At 43.2% G+C, this 21199-nt stretch overlaps 2 protein-coding genes across 2 annotated transcripts; one reads left to right on the top strand and one right to left on the bottom strand.

Moving 5' to 3' along the window:
• Positions 1-231: 231 nt before the first annotated feature.
• Positions 232-9268, bottom strand: LOC107390333 (solute carrier family 35 member E2A). Its single transcript, XM_015966966.3, has 9 exons — positions 8961-9268; positions 5789-6180; positions 5543-5678; positions 5303-5430; positions 5065-5185; positions 4939-4992; positions 4792-4864; positions 4318-4463; positions 232-1244 (listed from the first exon to the last, which is right to left on the bottom strand). The coding sequence occupies exons 2-9, from the start codon at positions 6054-6056 to the stop codon at positions 1016-1018; spliced, it is 1155 nt and encodes a 384-aa protein (XP_015822452.1). The 5' UTR covers positions 6057-6180; positions 8961-9268; the 3' UTR covers positions 232-1015.
• Positions 9078-20197, top strand: LOC107390332 (uncharacterized). The gene is made up of 12 exons (XM_070544581.1): positions 9078-9180; positions 10507-10705; positions 11513-11738; positions 13536-13729; positions 14743-14839; positions 14945-15119; positions 16539-16684; positions 18419-18595; positions 18952-19077; positions 19165-19251; positions 19866-20013; positions 20106-20197. Exons 1-12 carry the CDS (start codon positions 9078-9080, stop codon positions 20123-20125), a joined length of 1698 nt encoding a protein of 565 aa, XP_070400682.1. The 3' UTR covers positions 20126-20197.
• The last annotated feature ends 1002 nt before the right edge of the window (positions 20198-21199 follow it).

The raw sequence follows: 21199 nt of genomic DNA, 5'->3' as shown, positions 1-21199 counted from the left end.
TGTGGATGCAAGTTTCTGGAGGGGCGGATATTCGTTTAAAAAAAAAAACGGCTACGTGTGGACTAGGCCTGAATGTAAGCATTTAGTCTCGGCTCAGATTCTTTTAAAGTTTATGTTGGTATTTTAGACGATACTTGCATTGGTGCCTCTCAGTTTCTCCAGATGTTTCCAAAAGTCTCAACAAAATCTTCCACTTCACATTGAAACCAGACAGAAAGAATGGGAAACGTCTGAATTTGAGAAGACAGTTTATTATAGAGAAATGAAACCATAACTTTTTTCTCCTAAAAGCACAAGAAATACACAAACATATGGAATGAACAGGTTTAATGCCCTAAAATGTTTGAGTCGGTCTGCTTTTTCTTTAAATGCTCCAATTGCTATTGAGAGCAAAACCCTAAAGAATAGAAAATACTTCAATTTCAGGCACAAAATCTGGAGAATTAATGCAAAAATGTTTAAAAAAAGATTTGGCAACAAGAATGATGAATACGTGTTGATCCATGCTGGTCGAGGTATGAAGAGAACAATCAGAAGCAGACCTGAGTTCACATACAGTAAACGTGTTAAAGTTTGTAAATTTACAGGAGAAACAAACCAGCTAAACACACACGAGAGAAAGGGAGCATTCCTAGAATGCAGGAAGTGTCTCTCAGATATTTTACACATTAACAAAATGTGTCCATTCTCTGGTTGAAGACGTCAAACAAACGTTTATTTTCAGGCATCACTCCTCTTTAAAAAAGAAACAAAAAAAAGCACGTTACAATGGACGACAAATGGAAGATTTCACCTTCACAAAAGTCTTCATCGATTTACAGAAACATTTAGCAGCTGCTGCACCACAGATAAAAGATCAAGCAATCTGGAATGAAAATGCACGTCCCCTGAGCTTCTCCTGTCACTGACACATACGAGACACAACAAACGCTTAAAAGCACGATTATAGTGGTAATCCGGTCAGGGGTAAAGGAATACTGTTCATGTTCCACAGGACTGCTGGTTTCACGAGTCCTCAGTGGGACTGGGAGGGCTGGAAGTCCTGGTCCTGCATTAGCAATTTGTGGTTCTGCTCGGCAGCCATCGCTTGTAAGGTCCTCCTCTGGATCTGTCTGGCCTTGTTGTACAAAAAAACGCCGATGAACACAACAAAAGTGCCCATGGCGCTGAGGATTGTGATCTGGTTACTGAACACGATGACGCTCAGCCAAACCGACAGGGCGTGTTTAACGGTACTGGCCACACTGGGAAGGAGTGAGAGGTATTACTACTGGGTGTTAACAGCAACAATACAAACATCTTCTTCTCACGGTATGGCTGCTCAATTAATCGAATTTTAATCACGATTACGATCTGAGTTTTGAACGATTATAAAAACAAAACAAGCCGATTATTTGCTCCTCCCACTTGCGCTGCCCTGAGTTGCAAATGAAGCGCTCCTCCCACTTAGCGACTTTGACGCTATTTCTAACAGCTTCTCAGATCCCCTTCTTGACTTTTCAAATCTTAAAAGTACCTAGCGAACACCTCAGAAACATCTCTGGTAACCCTTAGCTACTTTCTGGATAACTGTCGTCGACATTTCCTGCAGGTTAGCTAAACACTCCGCCTGCGCTCCGGACCGTTCTTCAGGACATTAGGAAAGGGAATGATGTAGTGATGTGTCGGTTGCTAAAGACAGCTCTCGGAGCCGGCTCCCTGTTGGATTAACCAGAGTGAGTGACACACACACACCGCACCTGCGGACTCCTGAGCCACAAAAAACGGCTAAATGTGCGCGTGCAGCTTGCCCTGATTGCTGTGAGACCGGTTTGGGGTTGGGGGGGTGCAGCTGTGGTTGGGACAATTATTACATTAACTGATGGACCTGTAAATAAATAGTTTATAAATAAGGTAGAAATAAGTTCCTCACGCTGATAATTAATAACTAATCTCTCTGAGGACACGGTGCTAGTGCATGCTCCTACAGCACCTCGACACGACTCAATAAATGTTATGCAACATTTTGTGAACATCAATTTATTTGCATTTATTTGTTATAAATGCCACTGTATGATTCTTGCTGTCAGTATTTGCAAGATATTGGTATTTGGGTCTGTACTGGTTAGACTTAAATGAGCTAAACCAAGGTCTACAGCCCTTGGGTCAATAACTATGAGCTATAAGTATATTGGTCTTTTTATACTGGGAATCAGGAGTTATTTTAGTGATCATCTTGTTTCTTATTTATTTTTGTCCTGATTGTGCCCTGAGCAATTTTATGACTGAATAAAAACAAATAAAATCAACATAAATTGAAAAATTGTCCTAAATGATCGTGATCTCAACTTCAGTCACCATAATCGTGATTATTATTTTTGCCATAATCGAGCAGCCCCATCTCACGGTCCCTTTAAATGTGTTACTTCAGCTGTAGGCTGTGTCTAAAGCACACTGTGAGCAACACGCATCTGTGCAAAACAGGAATCACGTGGAAGAGAACTATCAGAGACCCTTTTGTCACCGTGTTAGGTCTGGGTGATTTAGCAAAACAGGTTTGTTCAGAGGTGAAGGAGGACCACCACAATTGTTTACAACCCCACTCCCGGTGGACAGCACTTTCCTCCCTCAGCAGGATTATAACCTAAAACATGTCAGAAACGTGTGAAGAATAAGCACGCAGACAAAATTCTGACTGTGAGCATCCCATCTGAACCCTTGGGAACTGAACTGGGAGCAGCTTGACGAGGTGGTGCAGAGGAAGACTCCCCCAAACCAATCAGTCCAGTGGGAAATGCCCCAGGAAGCAAGGGAATCTCATCAGATTAACTAGCCATGTCTGCACGGCCTGCTCATGTACAATTCAGAGTGGGGGCAAACCGACAAATCAGGCAATATTTACAATTGTTTATCTTTTGTGTCGGTCAAGCAGAATTAAAGTCGGGGTACATCCTGGTCAGGGTACAGCCCGGTGCGACTGCCCAATCTTATTTAGATGTATATTTTTATTCCTGAATAACATCTGTTTAATAAATGCACTGAATTAATCATTTCCTTCTATTGACCTATTTTGTGTAGTCAGTTTAACGATTTAACTTTAGTTAAATGTTTTAATTTCAATATTGAGCAGTGTACCAAATCAAGAGTTGGTTAGGGTTTTGGCTCAGAAATGTTGCGTCCGAAGGACAAAACGTTTATAATCGGCAGCATTTATTGTCCATCGGCAATAGAAAAATCTCTAATTCAGACAAACTTCAAGACCGTTTCCAAATGAGCTGATAGCATGACCATTAGTGGTAGAAGGCGCGACGTCCTTCAATTCTGCTGAGTCGTGGTGAAAAGGTCCACCACAGGTGTTGCACCTTCATGTAAACTTCTTATCTTCTCTGTAATTCTGATAAACCTTTATGGATCTGTGTGGAGCATGAGCACCACCTTCTGTTTACTTTACACCACTAGACGTCATCGGCTGTTTTCACACATGTAGCTGGAACATTTATACCTAAAAAGTAAACCGAGATAAAGCTTTTCTGCACAGTTTCTTCTAATATTTAAATATTATTTATATTTTTATTTTCTTGTGAGGTACGAGGTCCTGCTCCAAAACGAGATGGCTCATCTGAAGCGGTTTTATCCTTGAAAAATATTACTTTATACACAAGTAAATTCTGAACTAAAATTAAAAAAAAGTATCATTTTTGGCTTTTGAACAGGATAACTAACCAGAATATTCAGTGAGATTTATTTCCTTTTTGTAATCTTCTTTGTTGTAATCCAGCAACAACATCAGCTGTAGTAAAATCTGGGTGTGTAATTGTATCTAATGAGGTTAGAGGTCACATGATTGATGTAGGGATCAAAAATGTTGCTTTACAACATCAGATTATCCTCAAACAGCTTAAAAAAAGGATTTCTGACATGTAATGAGCAAAAAACAATTTATTTTCAAGATAACACAAAGCAAGGAATCAAAACGTGCGCGCATGTATGTGTGTGTGTGTGTGTGTGTGTGTGTGTGTGTGTGTGTGTGTGTGTGTGTGTGTGTGTGTGTGAGAACACCTCGTTATCTTGGGCGTATTTAAACAAACCAAAGCTGGACTTTGCAGTTCTGCTGGAGATAAAGCAACGCCTTCTCAGCAGGTTTGTCTAAATAAATAAATAAATAAATAAAGCTGCTGGAACCTGCAGCTAAAACACACCCAAGCAATATCTAAACCAGTTAGCAAGCTTTAAGCGCCTCGTGATTTTTAACTCGAGGCGCTATAAAACCATTTTTATTTTCTTTCAAACACACACCCAGATATCCGTTTTCAGAGCCGCTCTGGTTTGCAAACATACCTGAAGGTAACGGGGGAAATCCGACCCATGAGAGCGTAGGCCGTCACGCTCTGCAGGTGGAAAAGGCAGCCGTCAAACAGGAGCAACATGACAATATCCTGACTGAACATGAAGCTCTGTCCGCTCTTCCCAGCCGCCGGAATGTCCTGGAAGCGGACAACAATCACCAGGAAGCCATTAACACACACTCTAATAAGAACAAAAGACATGCCTTTAAATTTAAATTAATTCATCAGCTCTCGTTATTTGCCGTCACTGTGTCTTGTTTATGTACTTAAAGAAGTTTTTTTTCTATTGCAAAGTAAACTTGTTTTGCCTTATCGGGCACGTGTGAATCGAACTAACCTGTGCGAGAAAACTGACGGGAGTCTTGTTCCCTTAACCACTGAGATCAACCGGTTAAAACAATATGTACTGGGACGTCATTGTCCAAGCTGCAAGTACACGAGAACGAACGATTGCCTGTTTGCTTACCAGGAGGAACACCCAGGCAGGTATGAGCATAATGACTGCTGCCGCGCTGGTGTAGAACTGCAGCTCTGGAGGGCTGAAGAAAAACAACATGACTAGTTTATTAAAACTCACGAATACAATTTTAACTCTAAAGATTTAGATTCCCACCTAAATCTGTACGTGTCTCCGCTCAGCAGCTTCTTGGAGAAAACGTTCTGCAGGCTGAGGTCAGAAACGCAGAGTTAGTTCAAGCTGGTGTGAGAAACGGCCGAGCGCGGCTGCTGCGGTACCCACCAGTCCATGATGTTGGTGGAGAGCGCGGCGGAGAAGCCGAGCATGTTGAAGCTGATCTCTGAAGCCGTGCACAGAGCCAGGCCGGCCATGACGGGAAAGAGGGAAAGGTTCACCCACAGACCTGCAGGAGTCAAAAAAACAAACAAGTCACAAGCGGTGACCACGGTCGTGACTTGATGTTAAAGGACAGTGAGCAACGGCACAATCCTGGTAAGAAACAACATGCGTGTTTGCTAACCTGTGTACTCTCCAAGGATCAGCCTGGACATGATCACAGTAAAAATAGGCGCTGAGCTCTTCACCGTCTCAGCAAACGACACGGCGACATTCTTCAGGCTCACTAAGCCCAGAACCACAGTGGTGAACCTGACGAGAGCAAACAGAGTTTTAGCTGAATTCTGTGTCGTACCCCAAAGGTGGAGCAACTCAAAAACAATCCTCTGCTGCACAGAGTAAGTTTGAAGACTGAGGTAAGCACCTCATGAGTCCAACAAACAGCATGATCATGATGAAGTTGGGGGGGTATTCAGATCTGGACTTGTGATGGTAAAGGCAGCAAGGAACGAACATCTTCAGGCAGCCTATGATGGTGGTGGAGAGCATCTGGACTGCACCTGGACAGAAGACAAGTACATAAATCTACTTATACAGTCTTTTAATAAACTCATTGTAGTCAACTTTTCACAACTTAAAACATTGCTGATAGTCTTTTCTCTCCTCTCACCAAGCATACTGGGCTCCCCCTCCAGCAGCGACAGGATGTACTTGTTGAGGAACAGGGTGCAGAAGCTGAAGAAGTACCAGAGACCCAGATAGGACAGAGAGCGCCAGTTCCACACTCCAGATTCTGCCTCGATCACCGTGGTCTCTGTGACCGTGATCTTTAGCACCTGCTCCCCCGGCAGACTCTCGCTCCGAGTCAGAACCACTCGCTCCTGCCGGGTGCGAAATGGTGACAGGAGGTGCCAGATGGACTGCCTGTTGCCCTGCATCTCACCTGCTGCCTCCAGGCCCTCAGGGGCCCCGACAGTCAGGTAACGAGAAGAGAGTAGCAGCCGATGAGACGCTGCGACGATTAATCCATCTTATAATGGGAAGTCCAGAAAATTCCCAGCCCTTCACATAAAAATTAGAGAAGTGATGTGAAAATGACATTAATTAAGTAATGAACTCCTGACCTGTTAGATTTATATTCTGCATTTATTTAGATAGAAATCATTTCAGAGAAAACTGCAGCAAACTGCTTTACAAGCTGGTGTTTGAGAAACAAACACCATCTTACACCTGATCCCAGCATACAGGCAGCGCAGCACTGCTCGTGTTGTTACAATAAAACACTCAGATGACAAAACAAACTTCTTCCAGCTTTTTAAAGAGCAAGTCACCCCCAAATCAACTTTTTTTTGCTGATAAACTAAATAAACGAGTGTCTAATCGTGCTGCAGCCACGTGTAGTCAATAATTTAGCACTTCAGTGCATCTTAGTTAAAATTTAAATATTCTGCCCAAAACTGTCAGTGTTGTGTCGTTGTCAGGTAAAAACTCTGTACTCTCTCTGTATTTTAATTTAAATCTGCCACCGCTATTGGCTAGAGGTGTGAATCTTCACTTGTCTCCCGATTCGATTACGATTATTGGGTCAACGATTCGATATCCCGATGCATCACGATTATTTCATATTGATTTGTTTTCATCGATAAATAGAAGATGTCAGATAATTGCTTTTTATTTTTTTAATCTAAAACGTAATTGACACAACCTGCCATCCCTCAAAAGCTCTCCATTCACAACAGGTTAGGACAAAACATTTTAAACATTTAATTAACAAAGTAAAACATCTGTTTCCTGGTTCAACACCACGCCTCAGGCTGAGAAAAACACGCTTTGCAAAAACTCACAAAATCTAAAAAAGTACTGAAAACCTACAGGACACATAATGTAATAATAAAATCCATAATGGGTTCATATACGAGTGTTTAATGTCTCTGAGCAGCTCTAGAGTCCAATATTTATGCTGCAGTTGAAGGATGTCAGAAATAACACCAAATGAAATGTTTGACTTAGTTTGTTATTTTATTTGAACCCAGTGGTTCATTCCTGAAATGTTGGAGAATGAATCAAGTTCTGTTTGATGCAGAAAATAATACAACACAAAACAAATTCTACACTTCCAATAATATTTAAGATGTGTGTTTTATTCTTTCTGATAATAACACCAGCAGAAGGCTGTGGGCTGGATTAGGATTAAATTACCCAGCTGATGGATCTCTTTCACTAACCAGCTAACTACAAACCTTTCCACTAACCTGTCCTGTGTCACCCTCACCATGTGACCCTCATGTCCATGCTGTCTCTGGAGGAGCAGATAGGAGACAGACCTCCTGTAACTTAAAATGAACCAAAGCTTCCTCCCAGTTTCTCTTTAAGCTGAATTTAACATCAGTTTATCTTCATGACACAAAAGAATAAAGTGGAACAAGAACTTCTATCTTCTATTTCTCTCTCCTTTTGAATTCTCCGTGTCCCTAAATCAAAGAGACAGACGATCACGCTGCAGCCGCCGTCATTGACCCCGCCCCCTCCCCAAGACCGGATCTCCCTGCATTACAACAAGCAGTCTGACTGAGCGCTTCCAGGAGAAATAATAATGAAATTATGAAAATAATAACGCGTGTTTGGAGCATCGGTTTGGAGGAGCGTCCTCCGATCGTCTCTCTGAGCAGACAGTGTCTCTCTCTCTCTCTCTCGGTCGCTGATCGAGCGAGCGGAGCGCGCCGCACGACAACCCGCTCAATTAGCATAATTCACGGCCCAAATCCAACAGAACCGGTCGGGCTGATTCGGTTCCGGTTTGGTCTCGGGTGACAACTCTAGCGCTCAGCCCTGCAGTACCACATTAAGGCGGAGGTAAATGTGGAGGACGCTCACTCTGACAGATTTGGATGCGGCGCTGGTGCCGCCATTAAAAAAACAAAACTACATTCCACTATAATCGATTATGGCGTACTCTTCTACGATGCAGAATCGTTCATGTCCGCATCCCGATGCATCGATTATTTGATTATTTTCCTCAGCTCTACTATTGGCTAAGAAGTATGCTATGATGTAAACTGGTACATTATGATGTCACAATGCTGTCGTGAGCCTGTGTGTGTGTGTATTTGTTAGCGGCTCTGCCCTCTCGGTCTGCCTGGCAACAGCATTTGTTGCATTTTTCAAACATGAAGTGGGAGTGGAGTTAGACTCTGGTAGGGGGGTGACTTGCTCTTTAAAGTCACATTTGAGATCAGATGTGAATTAGCTCATCTGTTTTATAGACCTTTCAAAAAGGATGAGAAATTAAGAGTGATTTCATTGTTTGTTATTTTCTAAAAGAATTATAAAAATTATCTAAGTAAAGCAGCTTACAAAAGGAAGTCAATCAGCTCTTTGAGCATGTTCAACAAAACATTCAGTCTGCATAAGAGCTGTGGAAGCAGATTCAGAGAGGTTGAGAAACTAGATTTGTCTTAAATCAAAGTAAATAAATATTTTTTACAGCTTCCACCAAACATGTTGCAATCATTTGAAACTCCAGATTTAACAGTTTTTTTTAATGTTCAGCCCCTCTGGTAATCATGCAAATAAACGCTCGTGGGTTTGCATTATATTAATGTGATTTAGCTAATTTACATAACAAAAGACAAACGTAAACATGTATTTAAAGCACTAACGGAGCTCTTTAGCATTACAGCTAAACACTAAATTATTAATGGCTGAGAGAAGACCGGAGATTAAAAAGGAAATAGGAAGTAAACATAACTGTGCTAATCTCTGCACCGAAAACAATAGACAAACATTACTCTCATGAATCAGGGCACATTTAAGTTAACACACATCAGCTGGAAAACGCTTACCTCTTGAGGCTTCAGTTTGAAAAGAGATGGTGACTTTCTCCAAAGAGAAGTTGAGTATTTTCCAGAGAACAGCTGCATTTAAACGTTAGCTAGCTCAGCTGCATTGTTTTCTCCAACATGGGAGACGAACGAGAGCTTTGTAATAAAAAGAAAGACGCGCCCGCCTTGTTTGCCACAGAACACTACATGACAGCGCTAAAAAAACAAGCCCAACACCAAGGTAAACGAACTTTTCCCAAAGAGGAACAACAAGCTGGACAGCTTACTTTAAACGTGGCTACTAGCAACTAAATTGCGGAAAAAGCTACTTCACTTCGGCACTTACAGGAAAACCATTTAAAAAATAAAACGTCTCACGGTGAACCAACACAACGCCAACTTTTGTGTTTTCTCGCAATAATTTTCCATAACTATTTAAAACGGTAAACTTAATTATTATTATTGACGATTTTGTCAATTGTTTTTACCCTTTTCAGTGACAGTAAAAGACGCATGCTCTTATTCTTTTGAACTCAACCACTGTTTCCGGAAAACCAGTAACACACCTTAGATGCCAGCGAAACAAATAAAAGCTCCAGGTTTTTGTACTTTTTTATCCAATCGATAAATTTTTTTGCAAATAAAGACTAATTTGATACCAGAAAAAGATATTAAAATAAAAAAAGAAGCATTATTGCAGCAGCCCCTGTGCAGTTATACCTTATGACCAGTAGAGGGCAATGAACGTGCAAAATTCCAAACTGTTGCACAGAGCTGACTTCGCTTTTATAATAATAATAATAATAATAATAATAATAATAATAATCCATCCAATAATGATCAATGATCATAGGAGCTAAGTTGTCTGAGGCTTTCTGCCTTTGGTAGGGTCACCCATGTCAAACAGGTCCTAGGTGAGGGATCAGACAAAGAGCAGCCTGAAGACCTCTTATGATGAATTATATAAATGGAAACTGTGTTCCCTCGCCCGGACGTGGGTCACCGGGGCCCCCCTCTGGAGCCAGGCCTTGAGGTGGGGCACGTTGGCGAGCGCCTGGTGGCCGGGCTTTCACCCATGGAGCCCGGCTGGGCACAGCCCGAAGAGAAAATGTGGGTCCCCCTTCCCATGGGCTCACCACTCGTGGGAGGGGCCAAAGGGGTCGGGTGCAGTGTGTGACGGGTGGTAGTCGAGGGCGGGGCGCTTGGCGGTCTGATCCTCGGCTACAGAAGCTGGCTCTTGGCACATGGAATGTCACCTCTCTGGTGGAGAAGGAGCCCGAGTTGGTGTGTGAGGTTGATAGGTTCCAACTAGATATAGTTGGACTCACCTCAACGCATGGCTCTGGTTCTGGAACCAGTTTCCTTGAGAGGGGTTGGACTTTCTACCACTCTGGAGTTGCTCCCACTGAGAGTCGCCGAGCAGGGGTGGGCATACTAGTTGCCCCCCATTTTGGTACCTGTACGTTGGGGTTTACCCCAGTGAACAAGAGGGTAGCCTCCCTCCGCCTACGTGTGGGGGGATGGGTTCTGACTGTGGTCTGTGCTTATGCACCAAACTACAGTTCAGACTACCCACCCTTTTTGGAGACCTTGGAGGGGGTGCTGGAATGTGCTCCTTCTAGTGACTCCCTCGTTGTGCTGGGGGACTTTAACGCTCACATGGGAAACGACAGTGAGACCTGGAGAGGTGTGGTTGTGAGGAATGGCCCCGCTGACCTGAATTCAAGTGGTGTTTTGTTATTGGACTTCTGTGCCAGTCATGGATTGTCCATAATGAACACCATGTTCAGACATAAAGGTGTCCATATGTGCTCTTGGCACCAGGATATCTTAGGCCGCAGCTCGATGATCGACTTTGTTGTTTTTTCATCTGACCTGCGGCCGCATGTCTTGGACACTCGGGTGAAGAGAGGGGCGGAGCTGTCAACTGACCACTACCTGGTGGTGAGTTGGCTCAGATGGTGGGGGAGGATGCCGGTCAGACCAGGCAGGCCCAAACGTATCGCGAGGGTCTGCTGGGAACATCTGGCAGAGTCTCCTGTCAGAAGGAGCTTCAATTCCCACCTCCTACAGAACTTCCAAAATGTTCCGGGGGAGGCGGGGGACATTGAGTCTGAATGGACCCTGTTCCGTGCCTCCATTATTGAGGCGCCGACCGGAGCTGTGGTCGCAGGATCGTCGGTGCCTGTTGTGGCGGCAACCCCCGAACACCGGTGGACACCGGCGGTTAGGGATGCTGTCAAGCTGAAGAAAGAGTCCCATCAGGTCTTTTTGGCCTGTGGGACTCCAGAGGCAGCTGACGGGTACTAACAGTCCAAGCGGAATGTGGCTCGGATGGTCGCCAAGGCAAAAACCCGGGCATGGTAGGAGTTCGGTGAGACCATGGAACAAGACTTCCGTACGGCTTCGAGGAGATTCTGGTCCACCATCCGGCGCCTCAGGGGGGGAAAGCAGTGCGCTACCAACAGTATCTATAGTGGGGACAGTGTGCTGCTGACCTCTACTCAGGACGTTGTGGATCAGTGGGCAGAATAATTCGAAGACCTCCTCAGTCCCACCGACACGTCTTCCAGTGAGGAAGCAGAGTCTGGGGACTTTGGGTTGGCCTCTCAAATCTCTGGTGCTGAGGTCACCGCGGTGATTAAACAGCTCCTCTGTGGCAAGGCTCCAGGGGTGGATGAGATCTGCCCGGAGTTCCTTAAGGCTCTGGATGTTGTGGGGCTGTGTTGGCTGACGAGGCTCTGCGATATCGAATGGACATCAGGGGCAGTCCCACTGGACTGGCAGACCGGGGTGGTGGTCCCCTTATTTAAAAAGGGGGGCCACAGGATGTGTTCCAAATGCAGGGGGATCACACTCCTGAGCCTGAGCCTTCCTGGTAAGGTCTATTCAGGGGTTCTGGAGAGGAGGGTTCGTCGGATTGTTGAACCTCAGATTAAGGAGGAGCAATGTGGTTTTCATCCTGGCCGTGGAACACTGGACCAGCTCTATACCCTTAGGGGAATACTGGAGGGTGCGTGGGAATTTGCCCAACCAGTCTACGTGTGTTTTGTGGATTTGGAGAAGGCGTTTGACCGCGTCCCTCGGGGGCCCTGTGGGGGGTACTCCGGGAGTATGGGGTACCAGGCCCTCTGATATGGGCTGTTAGGTCCCTGTATGACCAGTGTCAGAGCTTGGTCCGCATTGCCGGCAGTAAGTCGGGCTCGTTCCCAGTGAGAGTTGGACTCCGCCAAGGCTGCCCTTTGTCACCGATTCTGTTCATAACCTTTATGGACAGGATTTCTAGGTGCAGCCAAGGTGTGGACGGCATCCGTTTTGGTGGCCTGACGATCAGATCTCTGCTTTTTGCAGATGATGTGGTCCTGTTGGCTTCATCAGAACGTGATCTTCAGCTTTCGCTGGAGCAGTTCGTAGCCGAGTGTGAAGCAGCTGGGATCAGAATCAGCTCCTCTAATCTGAGACCATGGTTTTGATTCGGAAAAGGGTAGAACACCTTATCCGGGTCAGGGACGAGGTCCTCCCCCAAGTGGAGGAGTTTAAGTATCTCCGGGTCTTGTTCATGAGTGAGGGAAAACTGGAGCGTGAGATCGATAGGCGGATTGGTGCTGCATCTGCAGTGATGCGGGCGTTGTACCGGTCTGTCGTGGTGAAGAGAGAGCTGAGTCAGAAGGCGAAGCTCTCGATTTACCGGTCGATCTGCGTTCCTTCCCTCACCTATGGTCATGAGCTTTGGGTAGTGACCGACAGAACAAGATCGTGGATACACGCGGCCGAAATGAGTTTTCTCAGAAGAGTGGCTGGGCTCTCCCTTAGAGATAGGGTGAGAAGCTCGGTCATTCGGGAAGGGCTCGGAGTAGACCCGCTGCTCCTCCACATCGAGAGGAGCCAGTTGAGGTGGCTCGGGCATCTGGTCAGGATGCCTCCTGGACGCCTCCCTGGTGAGGTTTTCTTGGCACGTCCAACCGGGACGAGACCTAAAGGTAGACCCAGGACACGGTGGAGGGACCATGTCTCTCACCTGGCCAGGGAACACCTTGGGATTTCCCCGGAGGAGCTGGCCCAAGTGGCTGGGGAGAGGGAAGTCTGGGCCTCTCGCCTTAGGCTACTGCCCCCATGACCCAACTCCGGATAAGCGGATGAAAATGGAAATGGATAATAATGATAATAATGATAATAATAATAATAATAATAATAATAATAATAATAATAATAATAATAATAATAATAATAATACGGATTGGGGTAAGACATTTCAAAAAGTTCCAAAATCTCACGTGTAAATATGCTGTTATTAACTGTTTTCCATGTTTCTTTCAGAACATTTACCTTTTCATGTTGCAAATTAAGTTGTTGATACCTTGAATTATGCATTGTGTTATAGTAGATGTGCTATTGAAGTATCTTTAATTTTTATTTGATTCATTATGACAAGTAAAATATGAAATTTGTCCAAGAGAATTATTGCTGCTGTGACACGAAAATTTGCCCGCTGAAGACCAATAAATGGATTTTATTTTATCTTTTTTCTCAGGAACAAGAGTTAACTCTTCACATGCTTTGCTCCTCTTGGCGCGCAATAACAAGTGTCTCCTCTAGGGGGCAACTGTGCTACAACGCAACGGAGGACGAACACGTAAGACAGCGAAGAAGAAGAAGTTTTCAGATCCTTTTGCAGTTAAAGGCAAGGATGCGTCTGCTGCTCGGAGGTGGAGTCGCACCAAAAAGGGTCTCCGGAATGTAAACCCGGGCTCGGGTCTCAGTCTTGTCCAGAAGGAGATGGACGAGAGAAGGTCAGCGGCTTAATGTGTTCAGTTTTCAATTCTTTTGGGTCGCTCGCGTCGTGAGTAGATAACAAAAACTGTTCTGAGATGTTCCGCTAATTATCACGTTATTACCACTTACACCCAATAACTAATAATAATAATAATAATAATAATAATAAAACACCAACACTGGCTTTTGCTGACTGAAGCGGAATTATGTTCGAGGTTTTTCCAAATATTTTCTCTTTTTAGCAACACTCAGCAGCAGATGTCAACTACAAAGCGAAAGTGGGTTAGTGCAGGTCATGGCGATAAGAAGGGATGCTCAGAAGTCACCCGTGGATGGGTCTGAAGCTGGTCTGACTCAACCTGTGCGCGCGCCTCTCAAGATAAAAATCACGAGGCGCTTACCTCGAAGCTGCGGTTCGGTGTTTCAGGAACCGGGACGAGTGTTCCAGGAATGCTGAACCATTTGATTCACATCTACAGGTGACTGAAACAGATTCTGCTTTAGCCGGGTTCATAAACACTAAATAATAATTAGAATATAAACGCGACTCGCTGCCACATTTTGCACGTCATGCATCAAACAACGAAGTTATTATTAGGATCCTCACATGTGCTTGTTTGGCTCATTTACTGCTCAGAAGTCAGGAAAGGTTTTGGACTTTCAGGATTTTAATGAACATCGTTAATGGTTCTAATAGCAGTCTAATATCGGAAGTATCAACAGCTGTGGTGTCCAAACCGTTTTAAGACACTGGCCGAGTGCTCGTGTTTATTTTTAAATTGTGAAACTCCTTCAAACGTCTCAATAACACATTAAACTTAAAAACCAAAGTGATTGTTTCTGTAGAGGCCTGCATGGTCGCACAGCTGGAGACCAACTAATTAGACTATAAAGTCCCTGTGATGGACTGGAGACCTGTCCGCGCTGTCCTCTATCACCTGTTATTGATAGAGGATGGACATCCCTAAATCTAAGTTATTCTCTTTTCTTTACAGAAAGATTTGTAATCTTTTCCCTTTTTTTCCCCCAGTTCCTTGTTGGACAACCAGCGGCAACAGAACCCGGACCTTCTGTCTCCAAACCTGAGACCAAGACACCCAAATCTCATCCCCACACCATGTGGACCGGTGAGATGTTTGGCCTTGTCCTCTCAACCCCAGGAAAACAAAAATCAGCAAGCAAGATTGTTTCCTGTTCGTCATTTGTCTGTGTGTCCCTCGTCCCTCCTGCAGATAAAGTCCTGGTCGGAGCTGTCGGTTCTGGTGAGGCTCTACTTCTGCTTCACCATCGCGTCTCTGCTGGCGCTGCTGGGCGTCACCTCCTCTAGCATCTACAAGCAGCACATGAACACCGATGTTTCGGATGAGGACAACTTCACCGTGTCTCTCATTCAGCTGATCGGAATATGTAAGTTGTCCGATATACACTGTAAAAAATAGAACATTGAGTTTAGCTTGGTGGAACCAGCTGACATAACTCTTCAGAGAGCATCTTCTTAACTAGCACCCCCCCTGCCCCCCCCCCATCACTCCTTTGTTCCCTCCTCTCCATGATTGATGTCAAGTTGTTGTTATTGTTGTTGTTGTTGTTGTTAGCCTCAAGGGCAACATGCCAATTATCACTTGTAAGTCGCTTTGGATAAAAGCGTCTGCTAAATACATAAACATAAGTAGTTTGCCTTATTTACAAACAACAATTTTTTGTTTTTTTTATGTTTCTTTTAATCAGTTAAACATATTTAACTCAACTTTAATTAATTAAATAAATCTGGAGTCAAGTTTAAGAACAAAGTTTAACCAAATGTGGCATTTTGTGAAGAAAAAAAAAATAAACTAAATTAAAAAGATAATATTTATTTAAGTCAATGTAAACAAATAACACGCTCTAACTAAGGACTTTTCTGAGTACAAATGATTTTTGTTTGTTTGTTTGTTTGTTTGTTTTAAAAATAAACAAACCCAACAAAAATCTCCCTGACCAATAGGAACAGACGTGATAAAAGTAAGATAAGATTCATCTTTATGGTCATTGTCTCTGCTGCCAGGCACAGCACAGCTGAAGGTGCACTCGACTCTCAAGAGATAAAAACCAGAATAAAAAGTCTGCAGATATATTCAGATTGCACATATTTTATGAGAATAATATTGTATGAAATGATTGCACTCTGTGCTGTACAAAGGAGGGGATGCCAGATTGTTGTTACTTGTTAGCGGTGCACTTCTTCTATAGCTGGGCAGGAAGTGGCAAAATGGCGCAATATGGAAAGCAACTGTGGACAAAGTTAGTTTGCTCAAGACCTGTGAACATGTGACACGATAAGTTAAAATTAAATCACTTTTTTAGTTGTTTTTCTTATATCTCATGCTGTTTAAATACACTAAAATCAATCTTTTTTCCATCAAAACACAATTTCCAGCATTTTACATAAAACAAGCTACGTCAAAAATCCTTTTGAAAGCATCGGCGTCTCCCAGAAGCGTCACATCGAAACCCAAACTTCCTCACTTCCACTTCCTGTGTCTCAGTTCCTTTAAAGAAAAAGTTTTTTTTCCCAAACCTGCTTAAGTCTCTTAGACCTTAACTTAAAATAATTTTATTAACCCTTACCCTGAAAGAAAACGGCTCTGATTCCTTTTCTACTTCGATAAATCTTCCTTTATCCACTAAACGCTTCATAAAACATGAATTATGCTACATGCTACAGTAATCCGGCTCTGTAGTGAGGCTAATTAAACGAGGACAGCTTTATTGAGCCTCTCAGACAAACAGCATCTTTGTTCAAACTGACGAATGAACGAATAATACACGACGAAACTTGTTCTGCAGGGTTCTGCATCTACTACATCAGCCGTGGCGTTCTGCAGGAGAACAGGCAGGAGCTGGTGGCTTTCGTGCTCAGCGTGCTGGGGGTCATGATCCGATCCGTGGTCAACTTCTCAGTGGTGGGGTCAAAGGGCAAGCAGGAGCTGCTGGTGAGGAACGTCACTCCGAGACTCTGGCAGCTTTTCTGTGTTTGACGTAGGTCTGTCTAGAGACACTCGAGTAAATACTTGGATTTATTCTGGATGACACAAACTAAAGTTAATTTTTCCTTCTTTAAAGTACAACATGATGGGATATTGAAGCCAGTTAGAGAGAATAATAAAGAGATTAAAGTTTAAACATTATTTTGAAAGGGGATCAAAAACCAAATCAGCACCTTCAATACCCACAATGGCTCGTGTAAATAACCTTATAGGTAAATTCATCATTATCTGTAATTAACTCCTCAAAACAAATTTCATAAGCTCCTGATATCTTGAGAAACGTGTGAACGTTTGAGACTTTTATTGTGAAGGGTCAGAGGAAAGACGTTGGGTGGGTTCCGCTGTGACCGCTGCTGCAGGAGTGAATTTTTTTTCATTTACCTATTGAAAAATCCTCGAAATAAAACAATTACAGGATTTTTATCCCATTTTTTTCATTTACCTATCGAAAAATCATCGAAATAAAACAATTACAGGATTTTTATCCCGTTTTTTCATTTACCTATCGAAAAATCAGCGAAATAAAACAATTACAGGATTTTTATCCCATTTTTTTTCATTTACCTATCGAAAAATCATCGAAATAAAACAATTAGAGGATTTTTATCCCATTTTTTTCATTTACCTGTCGAAAAATCATCGAAATAAAACAATTACAGGATTTTTATCCAATTTTTTTCATTTACCTGTCGACAAATCTGCGAAATAAAACAATTACAGGATTTTTATCCAATTTTTTCATTTACCTGTCGAAAAATCAGCGAAATAAAACAATTACAGGATTTTTATCCCATTTTTTTTCATTTACCTATCGAAAAATCATCGAAATAAAACAATTACAGGATTTGTATCCCATTTTTTTCATTTACCTGTCGAAAAATCTGCGAAATAAAATAATTACAGGATTTTTATCCAATTTTTTCATTTACCTATCGAAAAATCATCGAAATAAAACAATTACAGGATTTTTATCCCATTTTTTTCATTTACCTGTCGAAAAATCTGCGAAATAAAATAATTACAGGATTTTTATCCAATTTTTTCATTTACCTGTCGAAAAATCAGCGAAATAAAACAATTACAGGATTTTTATCCCATTTTTTTAAACATCGTCTTTGGGTCTTGAACCCACTGAACATAAAAACTCATTTTGAAAATCCAGAGTTTCAGATGCTCTGAAAATCTATTAAAGACGGGTGATTCTAAAGTGAACACATGATCAGAAAAGTGTCATCTGCATCCCTTTAGATGCAAAACAAAATAAACAAACAGGAGAAAAGCGAGGATGTCAGGATCTTCGCAGCGTTATGCAGAAGCAACGTTAAACTTCCTCCACTTGATGTCAGTGTTGCTGTCTAAACGAACCTCAGGAGTTTCAGCAGAAAACGTCCGTTGTAATTCCAACCTAAAGCCGCTGTTGTTAAATCCACGTTACTGATCCAGTTGGATGTTAACAACGTTCTCTGGTGGTGAAATGGGAGGACGTTTCTTTATCTTGTGCAGAAGGACGCAGAACAAAATCAAGTCCCAACGCGTCAGCAGGCACCTTTGCTTCTAACGAGTCTTCCCAGAGTTTCTTGTTTTTGCAGGATGCTCGTAAAAAGTCAACTCTGCAGACTTTTTGTTGACTTCTGCAGTCCTAGGGAGATAAAAGACACTTGGCACACTCGTGTGTTGCAGGCTCGCTTTGTGTGCACCGTGTGCCTGGGCGTCGTGCACGTCTTTTGCACCACGCTTCTCATCTGGAGGCCCAACATGATGGCATTCCGTGTCAGCGGGGCCCTGGAGAGCTTGCAGGAGCAGTACTTCCTCCTAAACCTGTGCTTCTCCATGGTGACCTTTGACCTGCAGACTCAGGTACACTTCGTCCTGCTCTTGTCACAAAAGGCTAAAAAGGAACAAGCCGAAGGCTTCGAGAAGGTGTGTTTGTTTTACTGGCGCGGTTTTCGAGCGTCATAGTGATGATGTAAGTCACAGGTCAGATGCAGCTGATGTAGAAGTTTGTTCCTGATGTCTCTGCGTCCTAACCAGCCTCAGGAGGACGTGCAGTCACGCTACATTGTCTTAAAGTTAAAAGATTATGCAAAAAATGTTAAAAATGCAGACGATCAGTTTCAGACTTCATGTTTTTCTGATTTTATCTGACGCGCATGTTCATGTCGTCGACGAGTCTCCGTGTTTCTTCTGCTGCATTAATGAGGAACTGTTTTCAGTTGTGTCTGTGCGTCCTGTTCACGACGTCGGACTCCTTCATGCTGGCCGATAAAACCGTCATCCTGGCCGTCGGAGTGGTGGGGGTGATCTGGGCCCTTCTGACCGCTGCCGTCGGCGCCGTGGCGGTGAGATCTGCTCGTCCATCCTCTCATTGCACCACTCCATCGGCCACCACATCAAAATTGAGCTGATTTATGTCCTTCATCTGTCAGGTGTTAAAGGAAGCCACGGTTCTGGTCTGGATCTTCATGGTGCAGAACCTTCCCCAAGTTGCCTTCTTTGTTTATCTGATGTACACGGTAAAAACAATAAAATTAAACACCAACTTTCCTGCTAAACTTTGGTTTTCCTTCAGAAGCAGCTAAAACTTTTATTCAGATGTTCTTTAAAGACGGTAATAAACCTTCAGTTGTCCACCAGACGACTCACAGCTCGTAAAAACGCTCAGGACTGGTTCCACCTGCACAAGCCTCTTCAAAACACATTTGCACATGCTTGGAGCGTCCGGGTGCTGCAGTTCCTGGTAAATGTCAGATGTCTGTGCAACATAAATCCAGATTTATTCAGTCATAATGCACGTTTGTGTTGATGATTCCAGATGTTTCTAAGAGCAACCTTGCAGCTTGTGGATGTCGTTTCAGCTGCAGCTTTAGGTGACGAGAGCTTTGGCGCGGGACGTTTGATGTATCGAGGTCATACGTGTCAGAAGCGTGATTTTACTAAACCGCATGTGAGATTGTTGACGGAGCTTCACTTATTCCCGGGTGTGAAGGCGTGGCTGTGACCTAGAGGAAACAAAAGGAGAATAAGATCGGTCATTAATCAAAAATGTGGAGAGTTGTTACAGAACTGGAACGTTTCAGAGCTTTAAAGTGTCCCTTTGTTCCAAGCCACTGTTCCTCGTCATTAACAGGTGGTGGAGAACTGGTTCCAGAACAAAACCTACACCCTGGAGGCAGCCGCCGTCACCGGGGCTTTGTTTTCTTTGGCCATCAAAGCGGTTTTATTGTGGGGCCTCGTCCGACTCGTACACAGCTTTGGACAGGGCCTGAGAGAGAGAAGTGAGTCTCGCCTCCTGACTTTAATTCGGTTTATTTTAGGATCGGAAACATCAGAGTCTCGTTATTCTGACTTCTCGGTTTGTTTTTTGTAGTGTTTGCATCCAGACCCTGAGGGCTCACCATCGCGGATCGGTTTCAAGTCTGTTTTATACTTCGGTGTCAACTCTGCCAACGTATTAGCAACTTTTTGTCTCTGCTGATTGTTTTTCTTTTGGCTTCATCAGTTTGCAAATCACCTTTTGTTTTTTCTACACTGAAACCAGAGGTTTCCATACTTTTGCACATTCTCAGCTACTTTGTCCTTCCGCAGCAGCTTTTGTAAAACAAGTCAGTAATACTTATGTAATATGCTGCTAATATATTTTTGTAAAGTCTATGGAGTAACATTTATGTGGCTCATTTTCAGATTTCCTAACTGCACCTTAATGTTTTTTTTATAATCAAAGTTCTTAATAAAATATGGAAAAAAAACATGTTTTGAATTATTTGTCAATAGGAAAAATAGATAAAAATGTCTCATTTCATTTCTGCTGCTAAGACAGATGAATGAAAACAGTATCTTGGCTTAAATACTTTCTAATATAGTATATATATTGTGAAGATGTAAAATTATTAACTGGTTCTATTGCATTTGTCTAAAGACCTCCACCAATAAGACGGCTCGAACCGAAAGCAATGATTGGACATTTCTACTTCCCTGTGTCCTCCAATCATTACGCACTCATGTATGCGTTTGCAGCAGAACACCGCTGGTGTGAGAGGTTCAGCATCAGAGAAGGCTGCTACCACTTCAACTTTGAGATAAACCAGAGTACCAAAAAGAAAATCACCATTCGGAGTCGAGAACAACAAAAAACATGAAAGTGGAAAACAGCAGCTGTGTTTGGTGCTCTTTCTGGATTTCGGTTCCGGTGGACTCAGGGAAGATACTGGAGAGAGGTGTTCCGTTCCTGTGTCTGCAATCAAAACCTAGCTCGTTTTGTAGATTTGCCATCAGGCGATTCGAGCATCAGAGGTTTAGGTATGGGGTTAGACCCGTGCCAAAACCCGTGCACATCTAACCCCATATTTAGGGATGCGGAGCACCCAGAGAGCTGCCTCGAAATCGGAGTGTGATTCTATTTTCTGCCAGCGGGGGGTGCAAGTTCCCCATTCCTTCAAGGCAACAATACAGTTTGAAAAATAA

The sequence above is a fragment of the Nothobranchius furzeri genome, chromosome 15 (genome assembly GCF_043380555.1).
Source record: "Nothobranchius furzeri strain GRZ-AD chromosome 15, NfurGRZ-RIMD1, whole genome shotgun sequence".
NCBI classification, from domain to species: Eukaryota; Metazoa; Chordata; class Actinopteri; order Cyprinodontiformes; family Nothobranchiidae; genus Nothobranchius; species Nothobranchius furzeri.
This window is presented reverse-complemented; position numbering and strand designations above follow the sequence as displayed.